This window comes from Rhea pennata, chromosome 2 (genome assembly GCF_028389875.1).
Source record: "Rhea pennata isolate bPtePen1 chromosome 2, bPtePen1.pri, whole genome shotgun sequence".
Taxonomy (NCBI): Eukaryota; Metazoa; Chordata; class Aves; order Rheiformes; family Rheidae; genus Rhea; species Rhea pennata.
This window is the reverse complement of record NC_084664.1, coordinates 23,009,894-23,035,266: the sequence shown is the minus strand read 5'-3', so window position 1 is coordinate 23,035,266 and position 25,373 is coordinate 23,009,894. Positions and strand designations below refer to the sequence as shown.

The window sequence follows — 25,373 nt, the reverse complement described above, 5'->3', positions numbered from 1 at the left end:
AGTTGACGGACGTAGTTGAGATGGTGAAAATCTTTTACAGATAAATGTAAATTGTGGCTCAGCATACCAACAATATTTTCTTGCAGGTGGCTTCAGTTTTCCCTTTCAGACATATAACCACACAATATATTTGTTTATGTATTTGAGGTCTAACATGATCAACAAAATCCAGTGCAAAACAATATAGTCTAGTTCTTTGCCTTTGAAAAATTAACAGTCCTAGACTGTCTTATATGTGTGACACTAACATAATAGATGCTGTCCTTTTAAAATTATGAACATTACATAAAAAGAGTATCATAATTTTGAATCTGATCAAAGGCTATTTTTAAATTAAGTTTAAATTTTTGCCAATCTTTTTCATTGTTTTCAGCTTGAAAGCAAATAATTTTAAAGTATTTCTTTTCCCACTTGACAGATAACGAATCTCACCCCTCACTCCATTTTTGCACCATTGTTGCGCTGCTTCTGTTTGTCTAGCAGCATTGTTAATACGCATTGATTTACATTTACATAGAGAAACTCTTAATTTATTCTTTTCTGCGAATTTTCAGCTGATCTTTGCATTCTCCTTCAGCTTGCTGCTCATAAAAGTGAACTTAATTTTGCATATTTAAAACCAAATCATATTGCTTGACTTTATCTGCCTCAACCTTTTTGCTAGTGTGCCTTTTTCCCTTGTCTTTGACAGGGGCTTACCCAGTCTTTGTTTCCACTACTGCAGATCTGTCAATATTTTCCTGTTCTGCTATAATTTGCACCTCTTGCTACATGGAGTACATGCTGATGTTAACCCCTGCAATGATTCTAATGACTTAGCTCAATAATTGAATAATTTCAATAATTGTAAGAGGCAAGTATCTGTCAGACCACCTCTTATGAATGATTTAAGCCCCCTTACAAAAGTCTGGGACTTGAGACCTAAATCTTTTCTAAAATTAGAGAAATTGATAAATGCAAATGTTACCGATGGAGTATTTTGCATTGAATCCCACATGTGTGGCACTGCTGTCCGACCTGAACCTCATGTACATGACAGCTGCTGAGGATCTCTGTGAGCCTGGCATCGAACCTCCACAGAGCTTGGCAAGGACAGGGGCGCTGGAGTCGGCACCATTGCGTAGCTCTAAGTAACTAAACGTACAGCTAGAAGAGAAGAGTTTTCTATTCAGTGTACAGCAGTAATGGCTTTAAAACGTCTCAGCAGTTACACAAACTCATGAAGATACAGTGAATTAGATCAGTTCCCATACAATGTGTTGAGGACAGAATCAAGAAGTTCATAATCAGTTATAATTTGTGATAGATATGTAAGTTTTGACTCAAAAGAGGTGCTAGAAGCATGGAGAAAGACTCATCCCAAACCCAGTCTATGATCTGATCAGACCTGCAACCAGATCTCTGGGGGTACGAACAATGCTAATAAAATAGTTATAACAGTCTAACATGCACATCTCTGTCAGTGTTCAGATTCAGCAGATATTCCCTATTAAGCCTCTTTGTTGACTGCTGAATTAAGGAACAGCTATAAGACACCTGAAGAGAATCAATATTCAGAATTGACAGCCTACTTTGGTAGGTACAGAAAGGCCCAAAACATCTTAACTGACAGCTTTGCCTATTGAATGATGAGCAGCCCCAGAAGACCTTCTAGGAAGCCAGAGAGGAAATACACCTTCAGGATCCTCCATCCTGCAGTGATTTTTCTGTATATAGCCTCGCAGGTGAGAGCTGCCTTCGGCATGTACTGGTACAGCCCCAAATCAATGAAATTACCTCAGCTGGAAACCAGGCCTTGTATTTATGCTTCAGACAGGATTTGCAAAACAGGTAGATCCATGGCAAACCAGCAGGCAGGTAATAGAAGACGGAGACAAATATTTTGTGGATGTGACCCACTGGACTAAAACCAATTCAGAGCCACAGTGGCTGGAAACTGAAATGTGAAAGGACTATATGGCACACATTTTACAGAAAATATCTTTCCTACCACGGCTTCTCTTTCTCTGCCTGTTTTATTGATCTCTGTCATGCAATGAGAAGTCCTGTGAATACATACAAATGACTTGATAGAATCAGTAACCTCTCTCAAAAATTTCTTAGTCGTTCTTGGCTGTAAATCTGGAAGAGCACTCTGGGAGGAATTAGAGAAAGTAACAGGGAAAGAAGAATCAGAATGGAATCTCTCAGGAAACACAGGCAAAACAATGTAGATATATACTTTGGTGAAGGTTCAATGTAAAACTGATCTTCAAATTGCAGCTCTACCGCATGTCCATTAGGAGCAGTTATGGTCCAGACACAGTCAACATGTGGGGGATAATTGCTTGGATAGTTGGGAGAAGATATATATCCACCGAGGTTGAAATCATTGATATAAATATTCCCTCCACAAGCTGGGAAAGAGAAGATTACCAATAAAAAACAACATGTTAAGGAAATGGGTGAGGTGTCAAAAATATGAGTCATCACTATATTCTAACACAGTTTCCTTTTGGTGTCATATAGTCATGTCAAAAACAAATGCTTTTTGTAATCTTAATATGGGAAAACATTTTAATGCAGTATAGAAAGCTGAGCTTCTGTGCTTCTGCCTACCCAGTTCTCCTTCATTTCCACATGTTCATATCCCTCAATTAAACTGCTATTAGTTTGTCCTTGGACTGCTTTTAAGCCCAGCAGGAAACATGCTTCTTGCCTTACTCCTACCCTAGTTCCCAAGAGCTAGAAAGCCAACAGGTCAGATCCATTAGTTCCTCTGTGAATCATTCCCCACCTCTACTTTCCAAATGCTGAAATGTCTTTTTGAGACAATAATGAATCTGTGAGAAATGCCAGTCAGAGCAAACACAAGGATTTGTTCAGGTCCTTTATCCTACAAAATTATCTTTACTTTTGGCTTAAAGCTTTCAGAAAGAAAAAAAAAACCCTTCTAATAATGCTGGTAAATAAAGGGTTTTAGTCAGGCAGGCTTTCTAAGCTGAAATGGTTAAAATATTACTGTACAGCATGACCCATTCCCTTCAGGCATCCACTAGAGTAATGCTAACAAGGATTCTTTGTAGCAACAGGAAAAAGTAGGCAGAAAACAAGCACTTACAAACTCAGCTGGACTGACAGGTTGCCCTAGCCATGTTTAGTTCATGTTTATCATAGAATCACAGAATCATAGAATCACTAAGGTTGGAAGGGACCTCTGGAGATCATCTAGTCCAACCCCCCTGCTCAGCAGGGTCACCTAGAGCATGGTAGACACGGGTGCATCCGGGCTGGCCTTGAATATCTCCAGAGAAGGAGACTCCACAACTTCTCTGGGCAACCTGGTCCAGTGCTCCGTCACTCTCACAGGGAAGAAATTCCCCCTCACGGTCAGGTAGAACTTCCTGTGCTTCAATTTCTGCCCATTGCCTCTTGTCCTGTCACATGGGACAACTGAAAAAAGTTTGTCCCTGTCCCTTTGACACCCTCCCTTCAGGTACTTGTACACATTGATAAGATCCCCCCTCAGTCTTCTCTTCCCCAGGCTGAAGAGGCCCAGCTCTCGCAGCCGTTCCTCACAGGGCAGATGCTGCAGCCCTCTGATCATCTTCGTAGCCCTACGCTGGACGCTCTCCAGTAGCTCCATGTCTCTCTTGTCCTGGGGAGCCCAGAACTGGACACAGAACTTGAGATGAGGCCTCCCCAGGGCTGAGTAGAAGGGCAGGGCCACCTCCCTTGACCTGCTGGCAACAGTCTTCCTAGTGCACCCCAGCAGACCATTGGCCTTCCTGGCCACAAGGGCACATTGCTGGCGCATGGTCATGGTTTAGTCACTGTTTGAAGGAGAACTCCCTGTGTCCCAAGTTGCATGTTTCATAAATACAGCAGAACAACTGCAAGTGCCAAGTCCCTGATTTATCCTGCAACCTGAGTCTCCGCCTTTTGAAAATGTTATCTCTGACAAGAGATGTTATTTTCTCAGTTGAGAGCACAACTTGTGAGAAATGTTATCACTTTTCTAGATACACTAGACTGAATCATTCCTGACATAACTTAGCATTTGCACTGTGTATTGCATACTGAAAATCATGTTCTTGTTTCCAGCTTCTCTTCCTTTCCTGTATGAATTATGAATATCTCTTTCTAATGTCAGATCCTACTTCCCTCATAAAGGGTTGACAATCAGATTTTTTTTTTTTTTTTTTTTTTTTTTTTTTTTACTTTAATGCCTCCAGTTTCCATGAGCTGGAACTGTCTCTTTTTAAAGAGAATAAAAATGGAAAGTAGGATCAGAAGTAACCTGCTGAAATAGAAAATAGGACATTTTTCCAGACATTTGCTTTTACCAAGTTATAGTCTTTCTGAGTTAGGATTTATAACAAGAAACAAACCACTCATTTAAGAGAACAAATTCAAAGTTATTTCTATTGAGTTGCACAACTTGTGTTTATTACCGAGACTTACCGAGACTCTTAGCCTCATACTTCAGTTTGAATCCTTGACCCTCATCACTGCTGTCAGTAATGAATCGGACAAGCAGCTGATTGTCTGAGGTGTACATGGTAGAGATGGGGCTGCTGCCACAAAACCGTCCGTTCCCTAAACGTGGGGCAGCGGCATCTAATCCATTCTTTAGCTGAAAGAAGAAAACTTGCTAAGGTCAGTCAAGCGCACAGCCCTGGAGTGCACACCTTGAGTGCTTCCAGCCCTGGGGGAAAACAATAACCTAGTGATTAATTAACACACAGAAATAAATAAGAGAGAGGCAGAGAACGAATCTCTTTGGTGTTTCTCTTTGGTATTTCCACCTCCTGAGAAGCTGGGTTGTCTTACACTGAAATCTGTAAGATCAAGTAGCTTTAATAGCTTTGAGGATTTGGGGCCCTATCCAATAACCTCACCTCTACATAATCCCCATGGTTGCAGGAAGCATCCTCTGCCTTCACCTGAAAAGGCTGTTCAAAATGGACACCGATGATAAATCCAGAGGTTACCAGTATGTGCCAGGAACAATTCAGATTAGGAGCATAGTCTTGAGGGTAGTTGGGGGATGTGATCTCACCCCTGCCTGTATGCAAATAGCCTCCACAGCCTGAGAAAAAGAAGTTGAAGCCAAGAAGAAAACATTAGCGTTAACTACTCAAATATTCATTCAAATACTCATACATACTCAAAAAACCTCCTGTCTCCTAAAAGAAAGACGTGACACATAAAAGGAAACATTGAAGCAAGTGTTTGAAGAGTGAGGGACATGCAGCGGTGCACACAATGAATGATCTGCCACATACAAGGCAGTAGGTTGCAAAATGACACGCATCAAGTATCTTCACACTGAGACCTGGTTCTCAAACTTTTTAAGAAACAAAAGTAAGCAGGTAGCTATGCCAAGGATCTCCATGACACAAGCATATCTTTACAGTATCTGCGTTCCTTGCTTCTAGCTATGGACCAAACCACTATCACCACCACAAGCTGCAAGTCAGAACAATCTCCCCTGGCTGCCCACCGTTTTCATTACATCTTTTTTGGTGCCTCTAGCTTGTTCAGGAATATGTTGCCTTCCCTGATGCATGTGGGAGGTGCACTACTGCAAACTGCTAACATCCCAGCTGGAACTTAACGCAGCTCTCAGCATCTCTCTGTGCCTGGTTTGTGTCTCTGCCTCGAGTTGTTCATTTCCTTCTCTTAGTTGGGCATTCTTGCTCTTCCATCCCTCAGCAGAGCTGTTATAACCTCCTTTAGTACACACTATTCTTATTTCTGGAAAGTGACTGGCCTAGTTGAATCATGCTTCATTGCATTATATCTCTGTGAAAATGGCAAATTTTACCTTCACAGAGTCAGAGATTTATGAATGTGCATTTGTGCGATGTGAATAATTCATCTGTGTGGTTAATTGGATAGAGTGCAGACATCTGTTAAAAATGCCATCAAGAGTCAGTTCTTTCTCTTCCCAGCAGTAAGCAGCAAGACAGATATTTACTGCAGGGAGAAGGGAAACAAATCTTACTTTTGTAATAGGAGGCATTAAATCCAGCTCCAATGACACTTGCATCTGACATGAAGTGGATGAACATCGTCTCTCCAGTTGATCTTATTGGCCCAGGAGGTTCTCGTCCACACAGAGTAGCCAATACTGGAGAAAGACTAGTGTCTCCTAGGGTCAACAATATATGTTAGTGTTTAAAGCAAATACATTCAAACCTCCCTGTCAGTTGCTGTGGGTCTCACACTTTCAGGCAAGTGCTTTTCAAGATCTTTAAACCCTCCCAGACCAAGAAACATTTTCATAGACCATCAAATATTTTGCTAAACTTTAAGTGAACCAGCAAAAATATTCAAAATTTCTTTAGAGCATGCTCCTATTGCTTTTTAGATTACTTCAGCTCAATGGATGAGAGAATTTTAGATACTGAGACCTCGGGCATCTATTTCATGCTGTCAGGGCAGAGCAAAATTGACTTCTCACCGTCTCGAATAATAAGTTGGTCATAGCTGCATGAACTGTGAGATTCAATGTCTAAGGAGAAGATATTGAACTCTACAGTGGATCCAGGAGCTCTGATAAGCCATACACAGTCAGCAAAATTTCTGTAATTCATGGGCCAGCCCGGGGAGAAAAGGAAAGAAGGTGTTTCTTCAGCTGTTACAGTCCCTCCGCAAGCACCTGCCATGTACAGGGAGACAAAATGAAAGCATCCACTTTTTAAACTGAACATTGACCCATACTTAAGGTAAGCTAGGAGACCTACCACTAAGCACAATGAGGACACAATGATATATGTAGTCACAGGAATGTATTTCTTCAGGCATTGCTTGTATTTGGACTGAGTACAAAGTCTGAGACACTAGACCTACAAGGACTATAGTCCTTTGCTGCCTGGTGTAGTAACGATGTGATCTATTTTACTATGAGGAGTATCTAGGACAGGCCCTAACAAGATCCAGCACCATTTAACAAAGGCGTCAGAAAGGAAAGCTGCATATATTACCATACAAATCGGGTACTGGTAAGCTAATTAGCTGAGTTAAACAGTCTTGACTCTGTTCAAACTGAAGTGCTTTTCCTTCTCCATCCCTAATGTTGCAGCTATGTTATTAGGCAGATGGAGTCCTTGATGATCTAGTGGCTCAGTGCTCTCCCAGCACATAAACCCATAAAATACTGCTGCTATTCTGGAGAGCCCCAGAGATCCTTAGTCCCTCTGTCCCCAAAAATCTGTCTTCAGATTTAGAAACAAGATATTTCGCTACATCCTAGTTAGTCTTAACTTTCTCTTGCTTTACTTGCTCAAACAAAATCAATGATATAATAAGCACATTCCCTCTCCTTCCAGGAGCTACTTCTCAGAGATATATGGTCATACTGAACGTATTCTCTCTATTTATGGTGCAGTTTCATGTTCTGAATGTTTCAAATCAGAAGGGCCAGTGATGGTATTTCAAGAAAGACCCTTTTTTCATTAAAGTATATAAAAGGTTTAGCTTTCATGGAGCACCAGTATAAAGAAAAATACCCTTCCATCATACTATTGAGACATAAAGTCTCATTTTTAAAACAGTGTTTAAAATGTTTAATTAAAATATCAACGTCTCAATTAATTAACTAGGAGTTCTTCTGGGGGGAGGACTGGTTTGCAGTTCCCTTAGGCAAAGCTCAGAACATCCCTGGGTATATATATATATATATATATCACTTTTAGCCGTGCACCCCACTAGAGACCGACCTCTAGCAATGGTGCGTGCAGCGGGAGAACCGTCCTCCGCATGCCACTCCAGAAGAAAGCCCTTTCCGCTCACGGAGTAATCTGACTGGAACTGGACCGTCAGAGAGCTGCCAGAGGTCGCAAAGGAAGCCGGGGCCGTGCCACAGTAGGTCGCAATAGGACGAGAATGAACGCTGGGGCCGTCGTAAACCTGCACGGAGGAGGAGGAGGGAGCGAAGCTGCCATTCCTCGTGGAGGCACCTGTCTGGCCTCCCCATACCCAGCAACGTTTCGAGCAGAACAGCGACCTCGTTCAAGTGAGTGAGAAGGACACGGCTCTTCCAGCAAACCCCGGACCGCCGTGAGAGCCATCGGGGGACCCATTGCCTCTACAAAGGAAATGGGGTAAAATTCCCATTGAATGCTGTTAATTGTGAAGCTCTCACAGAAGGACCTGGACAGAAGCCATCAAACTCAGCTCCTCTGTCACAGAGAAGGCGTCTTTGGGGACACTGGCTGGCTTCTCGTGTGAAAAAAATCCATTAATACAACCTTGTGCTTCGCTAAGGAGAAAACAATAAAATCTGCAGGAAAAAGGGATTAATTTTCTTGGATTTTTTCTTTTCCTTTTTTCCCCTGATATTATATATATTAAATATATACTATCTAATATATCTAAATATATTAATCTATTAAATAAATATGTAATAAAATATTTTCATTTTATTTATTTACAAGCTAAATTCTTGGTTGGTTAAAAGGTGCTTCTCTTTTGCTGCCTTTCAAACCTATTTACGTTCTTGTTCTCTTTCACCCAAGAAAAACATGTCCAGTAGAGAAAGCTAGGAAAAAAGAAAAATAACATTACATTGAAGGTCTGACCTCTGAGTCAGGTTAAAGGACCCAGGCTGATTTATACCCACTGAGTATCTAGCTGATTTAAAAAACTGATCTTCCTCTCTGAGGGCTGGACAAAGAAAGCCAGATCGAGCTGGAAGAAAGAAGATGCTGTTAAATCTGACATGAGATGCAAGAAGTTACATTTCCTTTTTGAAGTAATATTTGATTATTAGTGAATTGATAATGAATTATATTCAAATATATTGATCTAGTATTACCTTTCTTGTTACCAAACAAGACGAAATAAAAAGATAATTATCGGATCAGCTGATAGAAAACAAAGGAGAAGAGATTTACATTATTTACCTAAGTAGCTATTTATATAAGACTTATCTGTATTGTTCCACTTTGCTTAGCACTGCGGTTACGGTATTTTTAGCCTGAAAAAGGCTAGACTGAATTACAGGGGGGATCAGTGCGCAGTGGGAGTTTTGAAGAACATGTAGGTTTTTAAAATGGCCTTATTTCTAGAGGCACTGGGCTGGTATTATCACTATTGTCCTCAGCTGAACCAGCGCCAAGCAAAGTTCAATCTTTTAGCCTGGTATCTGACTTGAAATTCTTGAATTTAAAAAAATCGTGATTGTACCATTGCGGATTTATTTTCAGTAAGTTTCAAACTTCCAGCTTGGAAATATCTGTTAGGGAACCAAAGCGCATGTGACTCTTCCTAATAACTAATGAAAAGGTAACAAAGTAAAACCAATGAGCCCCAGCCTGGTCTGTGGAAATTCTTTGTGCTTCTCTTTTAGGTTGCTCCATTATTTTCATCAAATTTAATTAAAATAAAAGAACTTCTCACAATTAAATCACCTTTAAATTGTCATAATGGCATCTGTAATGATTTTCGATATCCATCTGCAGGATACGACCATGGATAACTTGTGAAGCATTTACACTTATCCGCCACTGGTAGTTGGAATTGTGAGGGTAACTTCTGGGCCACTGTGGTGAAGCTATTTGTCCTCTATTTCCCACAATGTCATTTCCATACACTGAAAAACAAGAAAGAGACAACTCATGCCTCTAATCTAAATGAAGTATCATGGCCCAGGCCTGGAACATAGCTCTTATTTCAGCCCCTATGATTTAGTTTACTCAGGGCACTTCCAGGCATAGACCTATGTCTCAAATAGGATGCACATCTAACTATTTCCTTGTGATGGGGAATGACTGCACCCTTATCTGAAGGAAATTACCCCTTCCAGCCATGCAGCTCTGCTTGTAGGAGAGATGTGGAGATTGCATGGTTCCACTCCCCCTCCCTCCTCCTGCTTCCTACCCACTTGCTCCTGGGAAGCATTGAGTAAGAAAATGGAAATCTGAAAAATAAATTATTTATTCTTAATTTGTCAATTGCCTAATAAATGGCAACATAAACATTGAATTTGACTGCATACTTGCAAGTAGCTCTTGCATATGGTCAGATATTTCTAACTTTAAGGCTACTGGTAACCTCGGGTTACTGTAGAAGTTGTTAGCATGTAGCTCTTATTCATGTCTTCTCAGCCCAACACTGCTAAAGGATGAATCTGAAAACTAGGTGATCAACTGAGAAATGTATTTAGAAAACAGCCAGTGAAATAGAGAACACATTATATTTTGCCTAATCCATGGTATTTGTTTGCTTCTAGAAGGATAATGCGATTCAATTTGAATATATCGTCTGTTATAATAATTAAAAAAAGAAAAAAAGTTTGTGTCTAATTTTTCTGATTGTATTACACTTAATAGATTTACATGCACATGAGTTCTGTCCTAATATGCTTTAGAAAGAGTATCCTTCTAAAGCTTAGGCAGACGTGTTAGAAAATATTTTTAAGTGAAATAATAGCCTTCCAGATCTCCACAAGAATTTTCTAATACACTTTACAAGGCCAGATGTTCACTTTTTTGAGTCCTTTTGTAAATGTTATGGAAGAACAATAGTTTCCAACTAAATAACATTTACTTACAGTGCGAGAATGCGACCCTAAAACCACCAGCAGTGCCTGAGCTGTCTGAGACGAATTTCACCCACAGGACATGTCCAACAGTAGATGTATAATTTATAGGCAAAGAGTCACCACAGAATCGTCCTGCCAGCACGCCCGTTTCATTCCCTTCCCGAATCTCCAGGTAGTCCTTGCTGCAGCCATTACTCTGTTCCACCTGAAATGCTCTGTTCAAAAGCAGTAGGAGAGCATCAGCAGATGTGGGCCTTCAGTTTGCCCTACCATGCCACAACCCCCTCCCGCCCCGGGGCTGGTGTTAGGAAGACGGCAGCAACGAAGCGCCCCAGAGCCCAGAAATCCCCGCTCCTTTGCTGGCGTGCCACCGATACCCAGCTCATTCCTTTCTGGCCCCTTACCTCATGATAGAGCTTCAGTTTGAAAAGTTATGATTTCTGAAGAGTTCTTAAGCCCTTTTAAAGATATGTTGGTTCTCCAGCAACATCACTGAAACTTAGAAAGCTTCTGACATATGAAACAGATTTTTAATATAAGACCAGGTTAGACTTTAGCATCTACTTGGTGCAGAGAAAACTTTTAGCCTTGCAAATCCATTTGCAGCCCCCTACAAAGGGGGAGGGGCTTTCTGATCAGAAAACATTTCCAGGGGCTGAGATTCATTTGTAGTTAACACCTCAGAGCTCAAAAGTCCCTAAGCAATTTCTAGAGAGTTATGAAATATTACTGCTTCTCTGGCCTCTTTCTATTTCATGTAATTGATTCTGAAAAATAATAAGAATTGCTATAAATTTTTCTAAAACAGTATTTACCTTAGAAAAGGAATGGGATTTGGCAATCAGATAATAAGTTTTCAATTACTGCACTGACCTGAATGCTAAATAGATTACAAAAATCATTATCTTACAATTTCTAAGTAAAGTTATGCTATGTGAAGTGTTTTGATTCAATCCAATATACTTTTCAGAAGTTGGCCATGAATATATAGCAAAGATTCCAGAAAGTGATTCTTATAAATAACGCCTCAAATATTTGTGCTTTCTGATTTTCTGGTAACAGCTCCTCCCCTTTCTTCAGTCCTGAACACAGCCATATGTCTCCAGCGTACAGACTGTCTTTGAAATGGTTCCAGCCACTCATCTGGATATACTTTAGACTAATTTAAAGCTAAACCTCAACATGCAAGACCGACATTTTTGTTCAGACTGAGCTGAAGAAAATGAATATCTCATGCCAACAAAACTTCATAAAACCCCTATGTTAAACTAAGTAAAATAGATACCTTTTTCTAACACAATAACTCCAGGTTTTCCAGTGTTTTCAGCTTATCTTTCAGGTATATGTAACTAAAGGAAAAGAGCCTACATCAACCCAGTATCACTTTATGTATCCAAATATATGTTCTGCTGATAGCTTCTGTTTCATTCTAAATCTAGTGTTGTTATTCATTTTTTGTAGCAAATATTTTGGAAAATATTTTCAGGCTGTAGTATTTATACTCCACTTCAGTGAGTAAAGGAGGGCTATAATGTCCTTTTTGTTGTGTTAATGAGTCAGTATGCGCTAAAAAATTGCACTTTTTATAGTTAGCATATTATTGAACAACTTTTCCTTTTGTTCCGATTAACTGTAAAAGCAAGTTTCAGAATTACTTTGTTTTCCTGCTAACCTCTGATCAGCTTTGCAAGGGGACAGTGTTCTCTTCCTTGGCACCGGCTGCTGCTTGACACTGGGAAACAGGGAAGCTCAGAAATCCACATCATGGTTAAACAACCACCTAACTACCCTGCCGAAGGACTCTGCATTGTTCTGCAGGTCACGCATGACTTTCCTGTCCGAAGTTTTCAAAGGAAATTTTATTTGCTGTAGGGAAAACAAAATTTCTTGACATATTCCCTTAGTCCCCGTTGTACCTCCACTACTATACTTGTTGTTGGAGTAACTCTGAAGAATTTGATATCAATTCTATCGCTACAGTATATGAAGTATCTGGGCCCTTTATATTACTCAGCTATATTATTATACAGCTGTATTACAACAGTATGATGAACCTGGCAGTAGGGAAACAGGAATTCCATTTGTTAAAAAAAAAAGAAAAAAAAAAAAAGAAAAAGGGAAGTAATGCTTCTTCTTGTTTGTAAGTGTGTGAGATCTGGCTTCTTCAGCATATCATGTTGCTCAAACAATAAACCACCTATTTATATAATGCTGTATGTGCCTTAATATAAGCAATGACTAAGAGAGGAGAACACTGATTGCAAGCTGCCACCAGCCACTGCTGTGTTCTCCATCCAAGTTACTCTAAGAGCACATTTCAGCTTTATCGTCTGGTAATTGCATTTCCTAATAAACACAGCGCATCCTTCCTTCAGCTCCGTTAAAGGGCTGAATAACAACCCCTGGCAATGCATTACATGAAGGACAGCTGGAGCCGGTTGCCAGGGGAGCTGAGAATCTTCCAGACGCACTCGGTATCGAGAGGGTACGGCTCGGGATAGCCAGGGCTGCTGAAAGCTCCTCTCTCCATGTGGAAAGTACCCCCGCAGGCTGCAACGAGAAGGAGACAGCAGAGGCTAGAGAAAGATAACACAGGAAAAAAAAATACCTTGAGAGGGCCAGAGAATTTGCTAATTAGGGAAGCACTTCTCCTTGTTCTTTAACTTGGTGACCTCCTTGTTGAGATCTTGGCCAAAAGGAGAGGTAAGGAAATTGGGGAGTTTAAATGTGGCAATGTCAGAGAGCCAAAGAGATACAACGTCTGCTCCTTTTCTTAAAAATCAGAGGCATAGGCTAGCAACACCTACTGTACGGACTTACATGATGACGATGCAGCGTAGGTGGCATGGAAGCCCTTGGTGGTAATGTTGTTGTTGGAGAAGAAGTTCACCACCAAGGCATTACCAAAAGAAGTGATAGGATGTGGCATAGTAGTGCCACAGTAACGGCCTGAAAGAGAACAAGACAAAGAGAAAAATGAAGCATTCAGCTTATAATTACTATTGCTCACCTAACATTTGGGATTAACTCCTGGCAGCAGCCAGGAATAACATTTGTTGCTTATAATTGCAATTGCAAATTAAATACACATAAATATGGAATAGCCATTTTATTAGAGAACCCAGTTTGTGGCAATATATATTTTAATCAGAGGAAGGATTTGAATCTGGACCTCCTGCACTCCAGGCACCCTAACTGCTGGCTGTTCTGATGATGGTGACATCTTCTGTTTTCACTCTGTCCAGATAATTCAGCCTAATTAGAAAAAAAAATACCAACAAATACGTCTGCCAATAGTTTCTGTTTCACTCCATTGGTTTCCGATGGGGGGAAAAAAAAGTGACAAATAACATCAGTTCTCCTGCAATGGACTATAACATGGGGTTCAGCATGTTAAAGATACTCCAGCAGCAAGGCACCCAACGGCATAGAGAAAGATAGATGCTAGTACGCTGGTCTTCTTGCCTGGAGTGAGAAACAGCAACATCCCAGAGCAGGAGATGAAGAACTGCAGTCTGCTCTCAGTTACAACCCACTTAAACAGAGCGTAACGCCACTACTGTCAAGGGAGTATATACAAATCCAGTGTAAGGGAGAGCAGAACCAGGCACAGATGTTTTCAATTTCCTGAGAGTGAATTCGAGGCAATGCTGGGGGTGCGAGGGGAGTCAGGATCACCCTGTGGCCAGGGTGGCCTCACAGCTTCCTGGCAATTTAAACAATGCTAAATTTTGCTGCAAAACAGAGAACTGAGCAGAAAGCCATAGAAAAATCAGAAAATCAAGCTTTCAGGGGTTTGAGGAAGGTTCATTTTCTGCTCCCAAAAGCCTGCAGCTTTTACCACCTGCGTATGGCGCTGACTCTGCTTACACCAAGGGTTTTCCTCCAGCCCGGGTCTCCCCGGGCCAGCGCCGCCACGGGCACTCCCCGTGCCAGGGGAAGCCCACCGAGCAGGAGGCGGCTCACGGAAAAGGTGGCGCTCCTGCTGTGTGTAGCCCTGTGCGTGAAATAAAGATGAGAAGGCGCAATACCTCGAAGAGGAGCCTCGTAGTTGTTCCCATCCAAAACCTCTACAAAATCCGTCGTACAGTTTTGCCTGCTGTTTTCAATATCAAAGTCAGTGAATGAGAGCGTAACGTGGTTAACTGGTAAGAGAAAAGACCGAAAGCGCTTTTGAGGGGAGGGATGGCATTTCACACGTACATAATGACATGTAAATACACACTGGATTTCAATTTTCCATATTTATTCTAGGATAGCAGAAGTACTATTTTTTCTTCTCTCCCCTGAACTCAATCAGTTAAATATATTAGTGGCTGTTAGTGGATCATAAAGCATAAAATCTGAAATAATTTAATTTTTGATATGTAAAGGGAATTTGGTGGAAGTCCATTAATCTTTACTGTAAAAGTCCTGGTAAATATCTTCATATTTCAGTACTTTCTAGTTTAGAAGCGTAGAATTTAATGCAAACACATGACCCTAAATTTTCCAACATCTGAACAGCTTCATTATATAGAGTCACCAAATACAGCATGGAAAATTTACACACATTATAATTGAAAAACAAATCTTACTTCTACATCCATGACCTCCTGTCCCTTTGTGATCTATATCGCAGATCTGGACAAAATATGAACTGACGCTGCCCTGCTCCAGGCTCAGAAAGAGCTGGATCTTTCATTGCTTGGTAATGTCCCACATACATCAATTAGTCTGGTTAAAGGATCATTAACTACCCTCAGCTATGTTCGTATGGAATTGGATTTTCCACGCGCTCAGACTGTAGGCTACAAGCCGAAAAAGAGGATTTCTGACTCAGGGTATTTTTGATTCCCGTGTTGGTTTAGCTTGTCCAATACGAACACCGCTGAGTTCATGAATGGAGGAACAGAGGCTTTTCCTAACACCAGCCCATGGCAATGGTTAGTCTCAGCCTTACTGTACCTACCCGGCACCATTAAGTTTTCTCCCACACTGATCAGGTCTGAATTTGACACAAACATTTTGTTTCTCCCTTGCCCACGATTAATTAGCTAGAACAAGCTGAAATCACGGACACAGGCCAGGCGCTGTGTTCAGCAGGGTGCCACTGGGTGCTGTTCAACCCCAAGGCCTGCGGGTTCAGCCCTCTTCTGTGCACCAGCCAGTCAATCACTTACAGCTATCAGTACAGGTCCTCAAGACATGAAATGAGAAGTAAAAACACAGTGGGTGGTGAGAGCAGGAGACTTGCTGGCCATCTCGGTAAAAGCTGAACAAGAACTCTCTGCCGTGGTTTGCAATGGCTGCACCTACTTTATATGGCTATGTCCTGTTTTGCTGTGTGGTTGACACAAAAAAGCTAGGTGTACCTGTAATATGTGTATTATGTAGTGATCCTTGTGATATATGGAAGAAGCCTCCATATACATAGACTACTTCTTATTTAGGATTTTTCTGTTCTCTCACACTGATATAAATCAGGAGACAAGAGCTATGTATGAGCTTTCAGCCTAGATCCAGGAAGAGAATGTCCTCTAAAACGTTGTTGTATAGGTCAGGAACAGCTGACCCATATACAATTGTTGTATAGGTCAGGAACAGCTCAGTATTTTTCATGTATTTGTGTAAGAATCTATACTTAAAAACTGCTTATCTCCTAATTTTTGTTTTAGTGTTTTCCTTGGCATATTGATTTTCATTTTATAACTTAGCAAAATAAACTTCTAAATGTGGTTGGAACATTCCATTATTTTGGCTGCAAAGGATAGATATCAAGCGAACAACAATTGTTCATTAGTCACAGGTAAAAATAAGCATTTACTTTAAATGACGTTGCCAGGATACTGTAACTCTCCTTGGTAGTACATATGTTTTAGGAACTCTTATGTATTGTAAAAGTAATACTGGGTATTCAATGGAAAATGTTGGTGTTTTAACATCAGTCATGAAACTGTTTAAAATTAAAGAGAAACAGTTGAGGGTATAGCTATGTACAAGAGACTAGTGTATTTATGTTCTTTTAAAATTCTATTTTAAATCAAAATACCTCCCTATCTTTTTGCATTACTTAACTATAATTTTATTTATTTATGTTAACAGCATACATCTGATACACCACAACTGTAGCCTGAAAAATCCAGGCCAAAATAATACAGGTCAGATGTGTATATATATGTGTGCATATATATGTAAATGCATATATAATATTATATATTATGTATTATACATTATGCCTTATGTATCTGTAAGATTTTCTGACAGATGATTCCAACTTCACATACTATTCAAAACCTAGTTTATAATTCCACCAGTCAGGTCCCAGTAAATCAGCTAAGATGACAAAGTTGTAAACTTTGCTCTCCTCACTATGTTCTAAATCTTTCTACAGTCAAATCTGACTTAGGACAGATTAGGAGATCCACTCTGTCTCCAGCTACCAGGATGCAGAACTTCCTAGAGAAATAAAGGACGAATTTTGTATTGTTATTACAGAAAAAAAGGATGAGGATATTAGTCATCCAGCTAACTATAAAAGATGTTTTTACTTACATGGTTCCTGAGCCTGAATAATCCAGCTGCAGTTCTGATTGTTTGGGTATTTGGCAGGATACAGAGGAGAGGAAATTGCTGCCCCAACTGAATCTGACTCGATGAAACTTCCGCAGGCTTTAGAATGAAACACATATATACACATACATATATATATTTATATATATATAACACACATCTTAGATTCTGTAGTGAAAAGGAACATGTAAAACGTAACATGCTGCAGCAATGTAAAATAAGGGTAAAATACAAGAGAAGAATTTGAGGGAAGTCAGACAGACTTGGGAACAGACCTTCCCTCATACCTAGCTCAAGAGAGCAATCTTAGGGCCAAAATAATTTGAGTTCAGGGTAGCCCAATCATACATCTGTTTCTCTGATCTTTTGCCTACATTGGCACTTAGGAAGGGCGAAAGTGAGAAAAGTGAGAAACCCTTCAGAACCTGTCTGTGCCCAATGACTGTGGCTCGTGGCATTAGCACGATCCTCTTGTGAGCTGGATCAGCAAAACCACAACTGTGTGAAATGTCGCACATACGCAAAAGCTCAGTCCACGGTGGAACTGTGGCTAACTGTGCTGGGTGCTGCAGTGCTTGATTTCTAAGCATGCTGACTTTTCATAAAACCCCCAATGTGGAGTTTAACACCCAGCTGCTTTATATGTAAGAGTGGGGAATTAGGTACCAAAATCTGGGATCTATGCATGAGGCTGTGATGCCATCCAGCAGGAAACTGGAATTATAAGGCCTTCTTGGAAAGACAGAATCCGAGCTGCCTTCAACCCGGCTCACCGGTGGCTTTTGGGGCAGGGCCTGATCTGGTAGATGTGCTCTGAGAATATTTAGCAGGTCAGGCTGTTGTGGCTGGTACTCAGAGATGCCTAACTAAGTATCCAGCTAGGATCCCAATAATTGGGGTTGTCAAGATTTGGGGTACTTTGGAAAATTTACTAATGAAAATTCCTTCTTTTCTTTAAATTTTTTCACAAAAAAAATCAAAGAAAAAAAGCTTTTGCTGGGAAAAGTGCTAACATATAGTGAAAAGAATCCTAATAAAACAATGAAAGAAAGAGATTTTCTCCACAAAAACTAAATAGTTATATATTGGGGGGGGGGGGGGGAAGTGCTTTTAAAGTTATTGTGAAGAAAAGAAAGAAAATCAACAATAATATGAACTTTCTTGAAAAATTCTGCCCAGCTAGAAGCATTTTTTCATTAAAAAAGAAACCATGGGAAATATCAATCCACAAACTAGGTTATTCATGTTTGGCAGGATTGGCAAGACTGAATCCATGTACTTCATGAAGAGCACAGTACAGAATTCTTTCATGCCTTTGCAGATTCATGAACATGGATAAAAATATAAAATGCTAGTTCGCCACTTTCTCTGTGGAAACTGCTAGTTGCATGTTTTTCTCAGGTCATATATGAGTAGCTGACCTCCAAGGGAGGAGGAATAAGAGGCAGCTGAGATGTCTGCTAGATGGCTTGCCACAGAGGTTATTCTTTTTCCGATTTAAAAATCTAAGATGATCCTTTGTTTTTAAATTCTTTAATCTATAATTTTACAAAATTCAGTCCAGCTAAAGATATACACTGGTATTCTGTGTATATAGAAACAACACTTTTCATTATAAGCTGTGCTAAAAAATTGTACCTGATATCGACTGACTGGTGATTAGATAAACGTGTTTGTGTGAATGAAGAAACTACCTTCAGTAAAGCGAGCGCTGAAACCTCTGTGCTGGATGGTTGTATCAGAGTGCATTCGGACATACATCACGTTCCTGGAGGTTGTGATCGGAGGAGGACGCCATGTCCCGCAATGTTTTCCAAGAAGTGGTGCTTCACTGCTGGGGCCATCGTATACCTGCCATGAACAAGTGGAATGAACTCCTGGATTTCAATAGGAGTATTGAGAAGACTTTTATTTCACTCCCTCTCTCATGTTTCATGTGCTTTGACCCTGGTACAATGCTGGCATTACCAGCTCAAACAAATTATGCATTGCCTACTTTAATCCTGTGGCTATTTCCAAAGAATGCAGCCATTTGGGCCTGAAGCTACCATGATCTTTATTAGTAAAAAAGCATAAGGTAGCCCTTTTACTCTGTACATACCTGGGGTGGAAGCAACTCTGCTTTAACAACTCAGATATCCTCACACATTCTGTGATTTTTTATACACTGTCATAGTCTTTACTGAGGCAAGATTAAGAATTTAACTGAATAAAAATTACACAGGAACTCATATTAGCCATTAACACGAAACAAAGACATTTGATTCAGTGTTTTTACATGCATCTACCCACTATTAAGCATCAAGGTCCAGGTATCTATTTATAATAGCTTTAGGGAGCTGAATTAGACATATCTGAAGTGTCACTTAAGCAGAGGGTAAGGAAGAGGGAAAAGTAATGTTCAGTATATCAACACCAAGTGTGTGGAGCCTGCAACAAGATACAGTGATGTATCAATGCCTATATATTGCTAACTGTAGCTGAATACATGTTGCTGAATGCAAATAAGTGTGTGTATGTGTATCTATTTTTAGATATATACCCAGGCACACAAAATTATGTAATTAAGTCTGCATAAATATACACACATAATACATTTAGCTAAGCAACCCAAAAGGACTGCTTAAGAAACAATTTAATAGCATTTAACATTATCCTAATGTCATTGTGCACAGTAAAAAGATGGTTTTATAGAACTTCACCTTAATTTTACCACAGATGCTTTTCTTCCCTTTTTCCTTCACCATTGATAATTTTGTTTCCTTTCTTTTAGTCTCATAATCAGGAAGATAAGGTTAGTGAACCTTATGGCATGGTCTCAGAGCATCCCACCAAACTTTCCTAGCACTCAAGCAGACATGATTCACTGCCGCCGTGCTTGGAGCCATGGACCACTCTCACGAGCCTTGTGCCTGGTTTCAGTGATTTGCACTGGAGCCATCGGCAACAGTCGCATGACCCAGGGAGCAAGAACCTTGGACTACCGGGCAGCCTTGTGGAAGATCTGAATTCAATTCCTGTCTCAGCATCAGCATCCTACATGACCATAGTCATGTCATTTAATATAACCTGTGACTCAGCTTCGTACTGTAAAATGGAAAAAATAAGGGATAGTAAGAGGACTGGAAGATATTCAGGTGCTAGGAGGTAAAAACCTAAGCAAAACCACACTTAGAGCAAAATAATGCCATTGGGTTAAAGGAGATCTACTAGTTGGTATCTTCTTCTTCTGCTTTAAATGCCTCAAATTCTAGCAAGCCTGTGCAATGAAGTAGTGATCAATTAAAAAATTTTAACTATCTGTGTAACACAACGCAATGTTTCTGCCTCTGGTACTCAAAGGCTTTTGAGTGCATTAGTGAGAAAAATATAACAGTATCTGAAAAAGGGTGAGCTGTCTCAAATAAACCTCCAAGCTGAGCAATAAAGGACAAAACTCCTGTTTAATCCACTGACACACTCTGCTTAGCCAATGCTGCTTTCATAAATTAAACATTTGCCCTTGGGCATATAGCACTGGCTAGCTGTGTGGGACATTGTGATGGAGTATTAGGTGTACTGCAACGTCCAGACAAGAGAACCATGATACCCACCCATTCAACCTTTTCTCCTGTCTTGGCAACCCACCGCAGTCAGCACTTTAATACAATGTTAATTTTTACCCTGCACAATACTCTGTATGTTAATCAAGCTGCCTAGATTTAAAAAACCCCAAACTGTGGAGTGTGAAAAAAAAAATGACTACCAAAATAACCCTTAGGAATTAAACAACTGATAGGCCATAGACAGTAGTGAGAGGATTTTATCTGCATGCTAGAACAGAGAATAAGCGTTGCACTGAGAGACAGTGGAGAGAGCTTGACAGCAGATAATGTAAACTGCTGGTTTTGATGGATTGGTGCTGCTCAGCACAGCTGCCTGCTGACACGTGGATTGTTATGAGCTGTAGTAACTGAGCTGTCTCACTAGGGAAATCATTAAGGATGACCAGCATGAGAGACTAAGTAGACATTTCATCCCAAGAGCTTTTTTGGAATACGGAAGTCCTTCTGTGTTAATGCTGGGAGAAGAGCAGAGTCAGAAAAATGTTTTCTAAGTCAAATATATTTACTGCTTTGAGGAGGCTTGTTTGAAGAAAAGTAGTGTGACTCCTCTATCAGAAAGTTAGGAATAACTCTTAGCCTTTAAACTTGCTAAAGATCTGATTCAAGAGTCAGCTCAGCATAAGTGTTACTGAGATGTGGCATTTTAGGAGTTATCGCAGCTCCAAGGCACAGTAGCACATAGCTATTTTCTGCTACATCGTTGTTATTCACCTGCTATTTATTAACTTAAACTATAGGGAGGATATTAGTCTTGAATCCAGATAAGAAACCAAAATATTCACTCACTAGTTCAGAGAATAATTGAATCTCTCCATAGTGCCTTAAAGTGAATTTGAAAACATCTGAGAAATGCATTCCTGAGGCTGTATAAGTAAAGAAAGATGATGCATCTGCTCACAAGATTTTTTTAAAAAAGCCAAATTTTCTTTTTCTTTGCACACATCAGCAATTTGCTCTTCTATTCTCTTTGCACAATGAACATAACTGAGTGATTCATCTCCTTGCTGAAATGACAGGAGTACCTCAATCTGCAAAAGCACATGACAAAAAGAAGGTAATTTTTGCTTCCTGAACCATAAAAATCCCACATCCTAGCTGTCCTCTCTGAGAAGATTCTCTCTGCTAGCACCTGGAATAATGCAAGTCATATCTCCACTCTAGCTCCCAGAAGTTTATATTTTCTACATTCCTGTGTACTGCTTGTTATAATGCAACAGGAAAGAAAAATAACATTTACTTAATCAAAGCCACTGAAGAGAATGAACTATTTCTCTCTCTCCTTTTCAGTGCCTTGTTCTGCAAACGCTGCTCTCTGAGTCATGCTTCATAGGCTCTCCAAATACTTGAAACTCATGCTGACCTTCACTCGTTGTGTAATTTCAGATACAGTTCACTGGTTAAACACATGGGCAAAAAATACAGGAATTAGTGCAATTCCCATTTCTTTTCCTCCATTTTCCTTCAAAGAAACAATTTGTTTGTTATCATATGCACTCTCCAGATAGAAATAGTCTGGTACAAAAAAAGAAATAAAGCATTTACTGTTTATGTATGGTGACAGTGACACTAAGACACTGGTAACAGTGACACTAAGAAGGCTTTTCTTCTCAAGACCTTATGCTTTCTGTAGACTAGAGAAAGTAAAGGCTGTAAATTCTCATTTAGCAGATGAAGAACTGAGGCACTACCTAAATTTAAGCACCCACCGGGGACATCCATCATCAGTGGAGAATGTGCTTTCTGGTGGCCTGGACTGCTCTTTGGAGGCCTCTTTTGCCTGTGCTGTGTCCATTGACTGTAGAGGGAGCTTAGAGCAGCTACACTGTGGATTACAGTTACATGCTTAAAGTTAATTCGACTGAACCTAGATCTGTGCTCAGGTTCACATAGGAAATCACTGAGCAGAACTGAAAAAGGCACTGGGCTTTTCGGAGGAGCAGTATGGCCAAGAAGTACCAGACCTGAGTGTTTTCCCTTCCTCCATTTTGTTCACAACTGTGGAATGGAAGACATTGCAGGAAAAAAGTACATTTTCATGTGTTCCCAATGGAAAAGAATTTGCAGCAGAAATATTAAACAAAAGCAAAAACCAAAATAAAGCAGAAACCGGAGGAAGAAGCTCAACAAAGAACTGGCAAGTGATACTACAGCTACCTGTGCCATCTCAAGTCATATCACAGGGAAAAATGAGTTGGTCTAGAAGGGGAAGGATGAAGGAAAAGGCCTTTGGTACACCTCAAGGGTGGAGGGGAGCCTCAAGAGAATTCACAAAGCAAATAAAACCATAGAGATAAGTAACAAATACAGAAACAAAAAAGGGTGGAACTATTGTATTACTCATACATAGTAGTTGTTCCTACATTAGAAAATAACAGTCCACTAGCTTCCTTATCTACCCGTATTTTCCATTTATGCTCCTCTGGACTGCAATTCCTAAGCCATTCTCACTCATATATGTCCTTATATATCCTTAGGCACTTTCTGTCGCCTCACTCTGTTCTTGTGTCACTGTGCAAGGCGAGCCACAGAATGAGATGAACACAAATCACATCCAGGTGCTGGAACCAAGCAGTTTTCAGCTTATTAACATACTAGGAAGAAAAGGAAACACCATCCAATCTTTTTGTTTTGTTGGCTGCCCCATATTAGCACTGAAGAGCAATCCCCTATCTCACATACCACTCAGAGACCTTCATTATCTCTTGGCTTCAAAGTAGCACTCTCCCTCATCTGTTTTTAAGTCACTTTGAACTTGGCAGGGTATGACTAATGCCCTCATTAAACTTAAATCTCCCTCCCGGTTCACTTTGCTGCTTCAGTCGTGTTTGCATAACTCGGGCTAACTGGCAACCTCTTCCTCCATTGCACCCCAAAAAAACCAAAAAAAGCAGAAGCAAACAACAGATACTTGTATAGGAATAGAGGAAAAATAGAGGAATAGAGGAAAAGAGGTGTCACTGTGCTCTGATGGTCTGCTAACTGCACCTTATGCAGAGAGCTCTGCCGTCTCCTCTGCCAGGTGAAGCACTGATCCCCTTTAATGAATAAAAACCTAGTGTCCATATCCAGACTATAAAAGTAATGGGAGCTGTGCCTATAACTGCAGGTAGCTTATGGAGCTGAATACTCCACAAAGCATTTAGAGAAGTTTCACTGGCATTAGGTTTGAAATCAAAGCTTGAATTTCAGATCTTTTCAGAATTTAGTCCTTAATGTGGGGACTTTTTTGCCTAGTACTGCTGTTTTGTATGGCCCATGCTTCTGCCAGGCAATCTGACTTCCTACTCCTGTGTGATATCGCACAAGACTCTCTTATTTTACAATAGATTTTCCATTTCAATAACCCCCCAAAGTGGATTTAAAAAATTTAAACAAAAAGACATATTTTCCTATACTTCAGAACCAGAAAAAAAAGAACATCTACTGGACAAAGATGCTTTGTAGCCGAATGATATCTTCAGTTATGCTCAACAAAATGAGGACGTGTTTCCTTTTAACTGATTCAGTACAAAAAAAACTGTACAAAGCAGTGCTATTAAAAATGATTCTGTTTTCAAAAGAGTCTCTGTTCCTGCCAATTTGCGTTCTCTGTGAATGACAGTTTATCAAGGAGAGGAGGGCTAGATTTTGGGCTAGAGCCACTGTGCTTTATCCGCCTTGTACCAATCACACATGCCTTTGTACTGAATGAAGTGCAATCTGACATAAAAGGTCAGGATTTCACGTTCCTGCTCCTGCAGGGCCAATGTGGGACATGGAAAGCTCTTCATGGTCGTACGCTGATTGAGCGACAATCTGAATTTCCATGAGATCAACAAAAGCTCACAAACTGATAGCAATGGAAGCTTTTAAGAGGGCAGACTCTTTAATGAAGTAATTAAACAGCTAGGGGAGGAGCACCTGAGCGCACACAGAATGACAGCCAGCAAATCCGAATTCCTGGGCACAGACCTTCCTCTCTGCTGAGTTTTATAACTGAGTATGGGCAATCTATTACAGACATAGGCAGTCCATCTCATGAGCTGGAACAAGCTGTGGTAACCTACTCTGTAGTTCAGATGGAAAAGAGTGTCATAGTAACAGCCATCTACATACAGGGCTGTTCCTTCAGTGCTACCAAGAAGTCACATCACCAAAAAGAAAAATACACTGACAGGATGCTGCATGCACCACTCTCAACAAAAGATCTTTCACATATAAGTGGGAACATGGCAGAATGAATAAATGCAGTTGTGAAGCCTTCTGCAGTGGTGGAGTAAAGGGAGCTATATCATAATTATTTAGTTTTAAATTTAAGCCTTAGCTTGTCAATGAATAAATACAGAATATGACCATGTAACGAACAGCCTGAAACCAACTGCAGCCTAGGTTGCACAGGGAACTTCCTCTTTCGCAAGCATTTTGCCAGATTCACTAAGGAAACTTTTGAAATTTCCATTGTTACTTACTGCAACACTGTCATAGTTACACGAGTTGTGATCTTCAATGTCAAAATCCGTGAAGTTCAGTAGGACTCTGTGGCTGTAGTCAACTTGGATTACCCAAGAACAGTCTGTATTGTTATTATAAGGCTCAGGATAGTTTGGAGAATGGATTTCACCACTGGTAGCTTGGAAAATACCACCACAGCCTGAAAAGGATATGATCAGTTTTAACCATAATAGCTCATTTATCCTTAATAAGAT

The 25,373-nt window shown here is 40.2% G+C and overlaps 1 protein-coding gene across 1 annotated transcript in view; it reads right to left on the bottom strand.

Moving 5' to 3' along the window:
- CUBN (cubilin) overlaps positions 1–25,373 on the bottom strand; it is a 142,788-nt gene that overhangs the window by 46,890 nt on the left and 70,525 nt on the right. The window contains exons 31-45 of the mRNA XM_062569066.1: positions 25,137–25,318; positions 18,778–18,934; positions 17,066–17,182; positions 14,563–14,676; positions 13,352–13,480; positions 12,949–13,081; positions 10,541–10,746; positions 9,399–9,580; positions 7,707–7,896; positions 6,449–6,646; positions 5,990–6,136; positions 4,881–5,071; positions 4,444–4,615; positions 2,222–2,396; positions 968–1,146 (exon numbers count right to left, since the gene is read on the bottom strand). Coding sequence (XP_062425050.1) covers positions 968–1,146; positions 2,222–2,396; positions 4,444–4,615; positions 4,881–5,071; positions 5,990–6,136; positions 6,449–6,646; positions 7,707–7,896; positions 9,399–9,580; positions 10,541–10,746; positions 12,949–13,081; positions 13,352–13,480; positions 14,563–14,676; positions 17,066–17,182; positions 18,778–18,934; positions 25,137–25,318 — 2,472 coding nt within the window. The remainder of the gene's footprint in view (positions 1–967; positions 1,147–2,221; positions 2,397–4,443; positions 4,616–4,880; positions 5,072–5,989; positions 6,137–6,448; positions 6,647–7,706; positions 7,897–9,398; positions 9,581–10,540; positions 10,747–12,948; positions 13,082–13,351; positions 13,481–14,562; positions 14,677–17,065; positions 17,183–18,777; positions 18,935–25,136; positions 25,319–25,373) is intronic.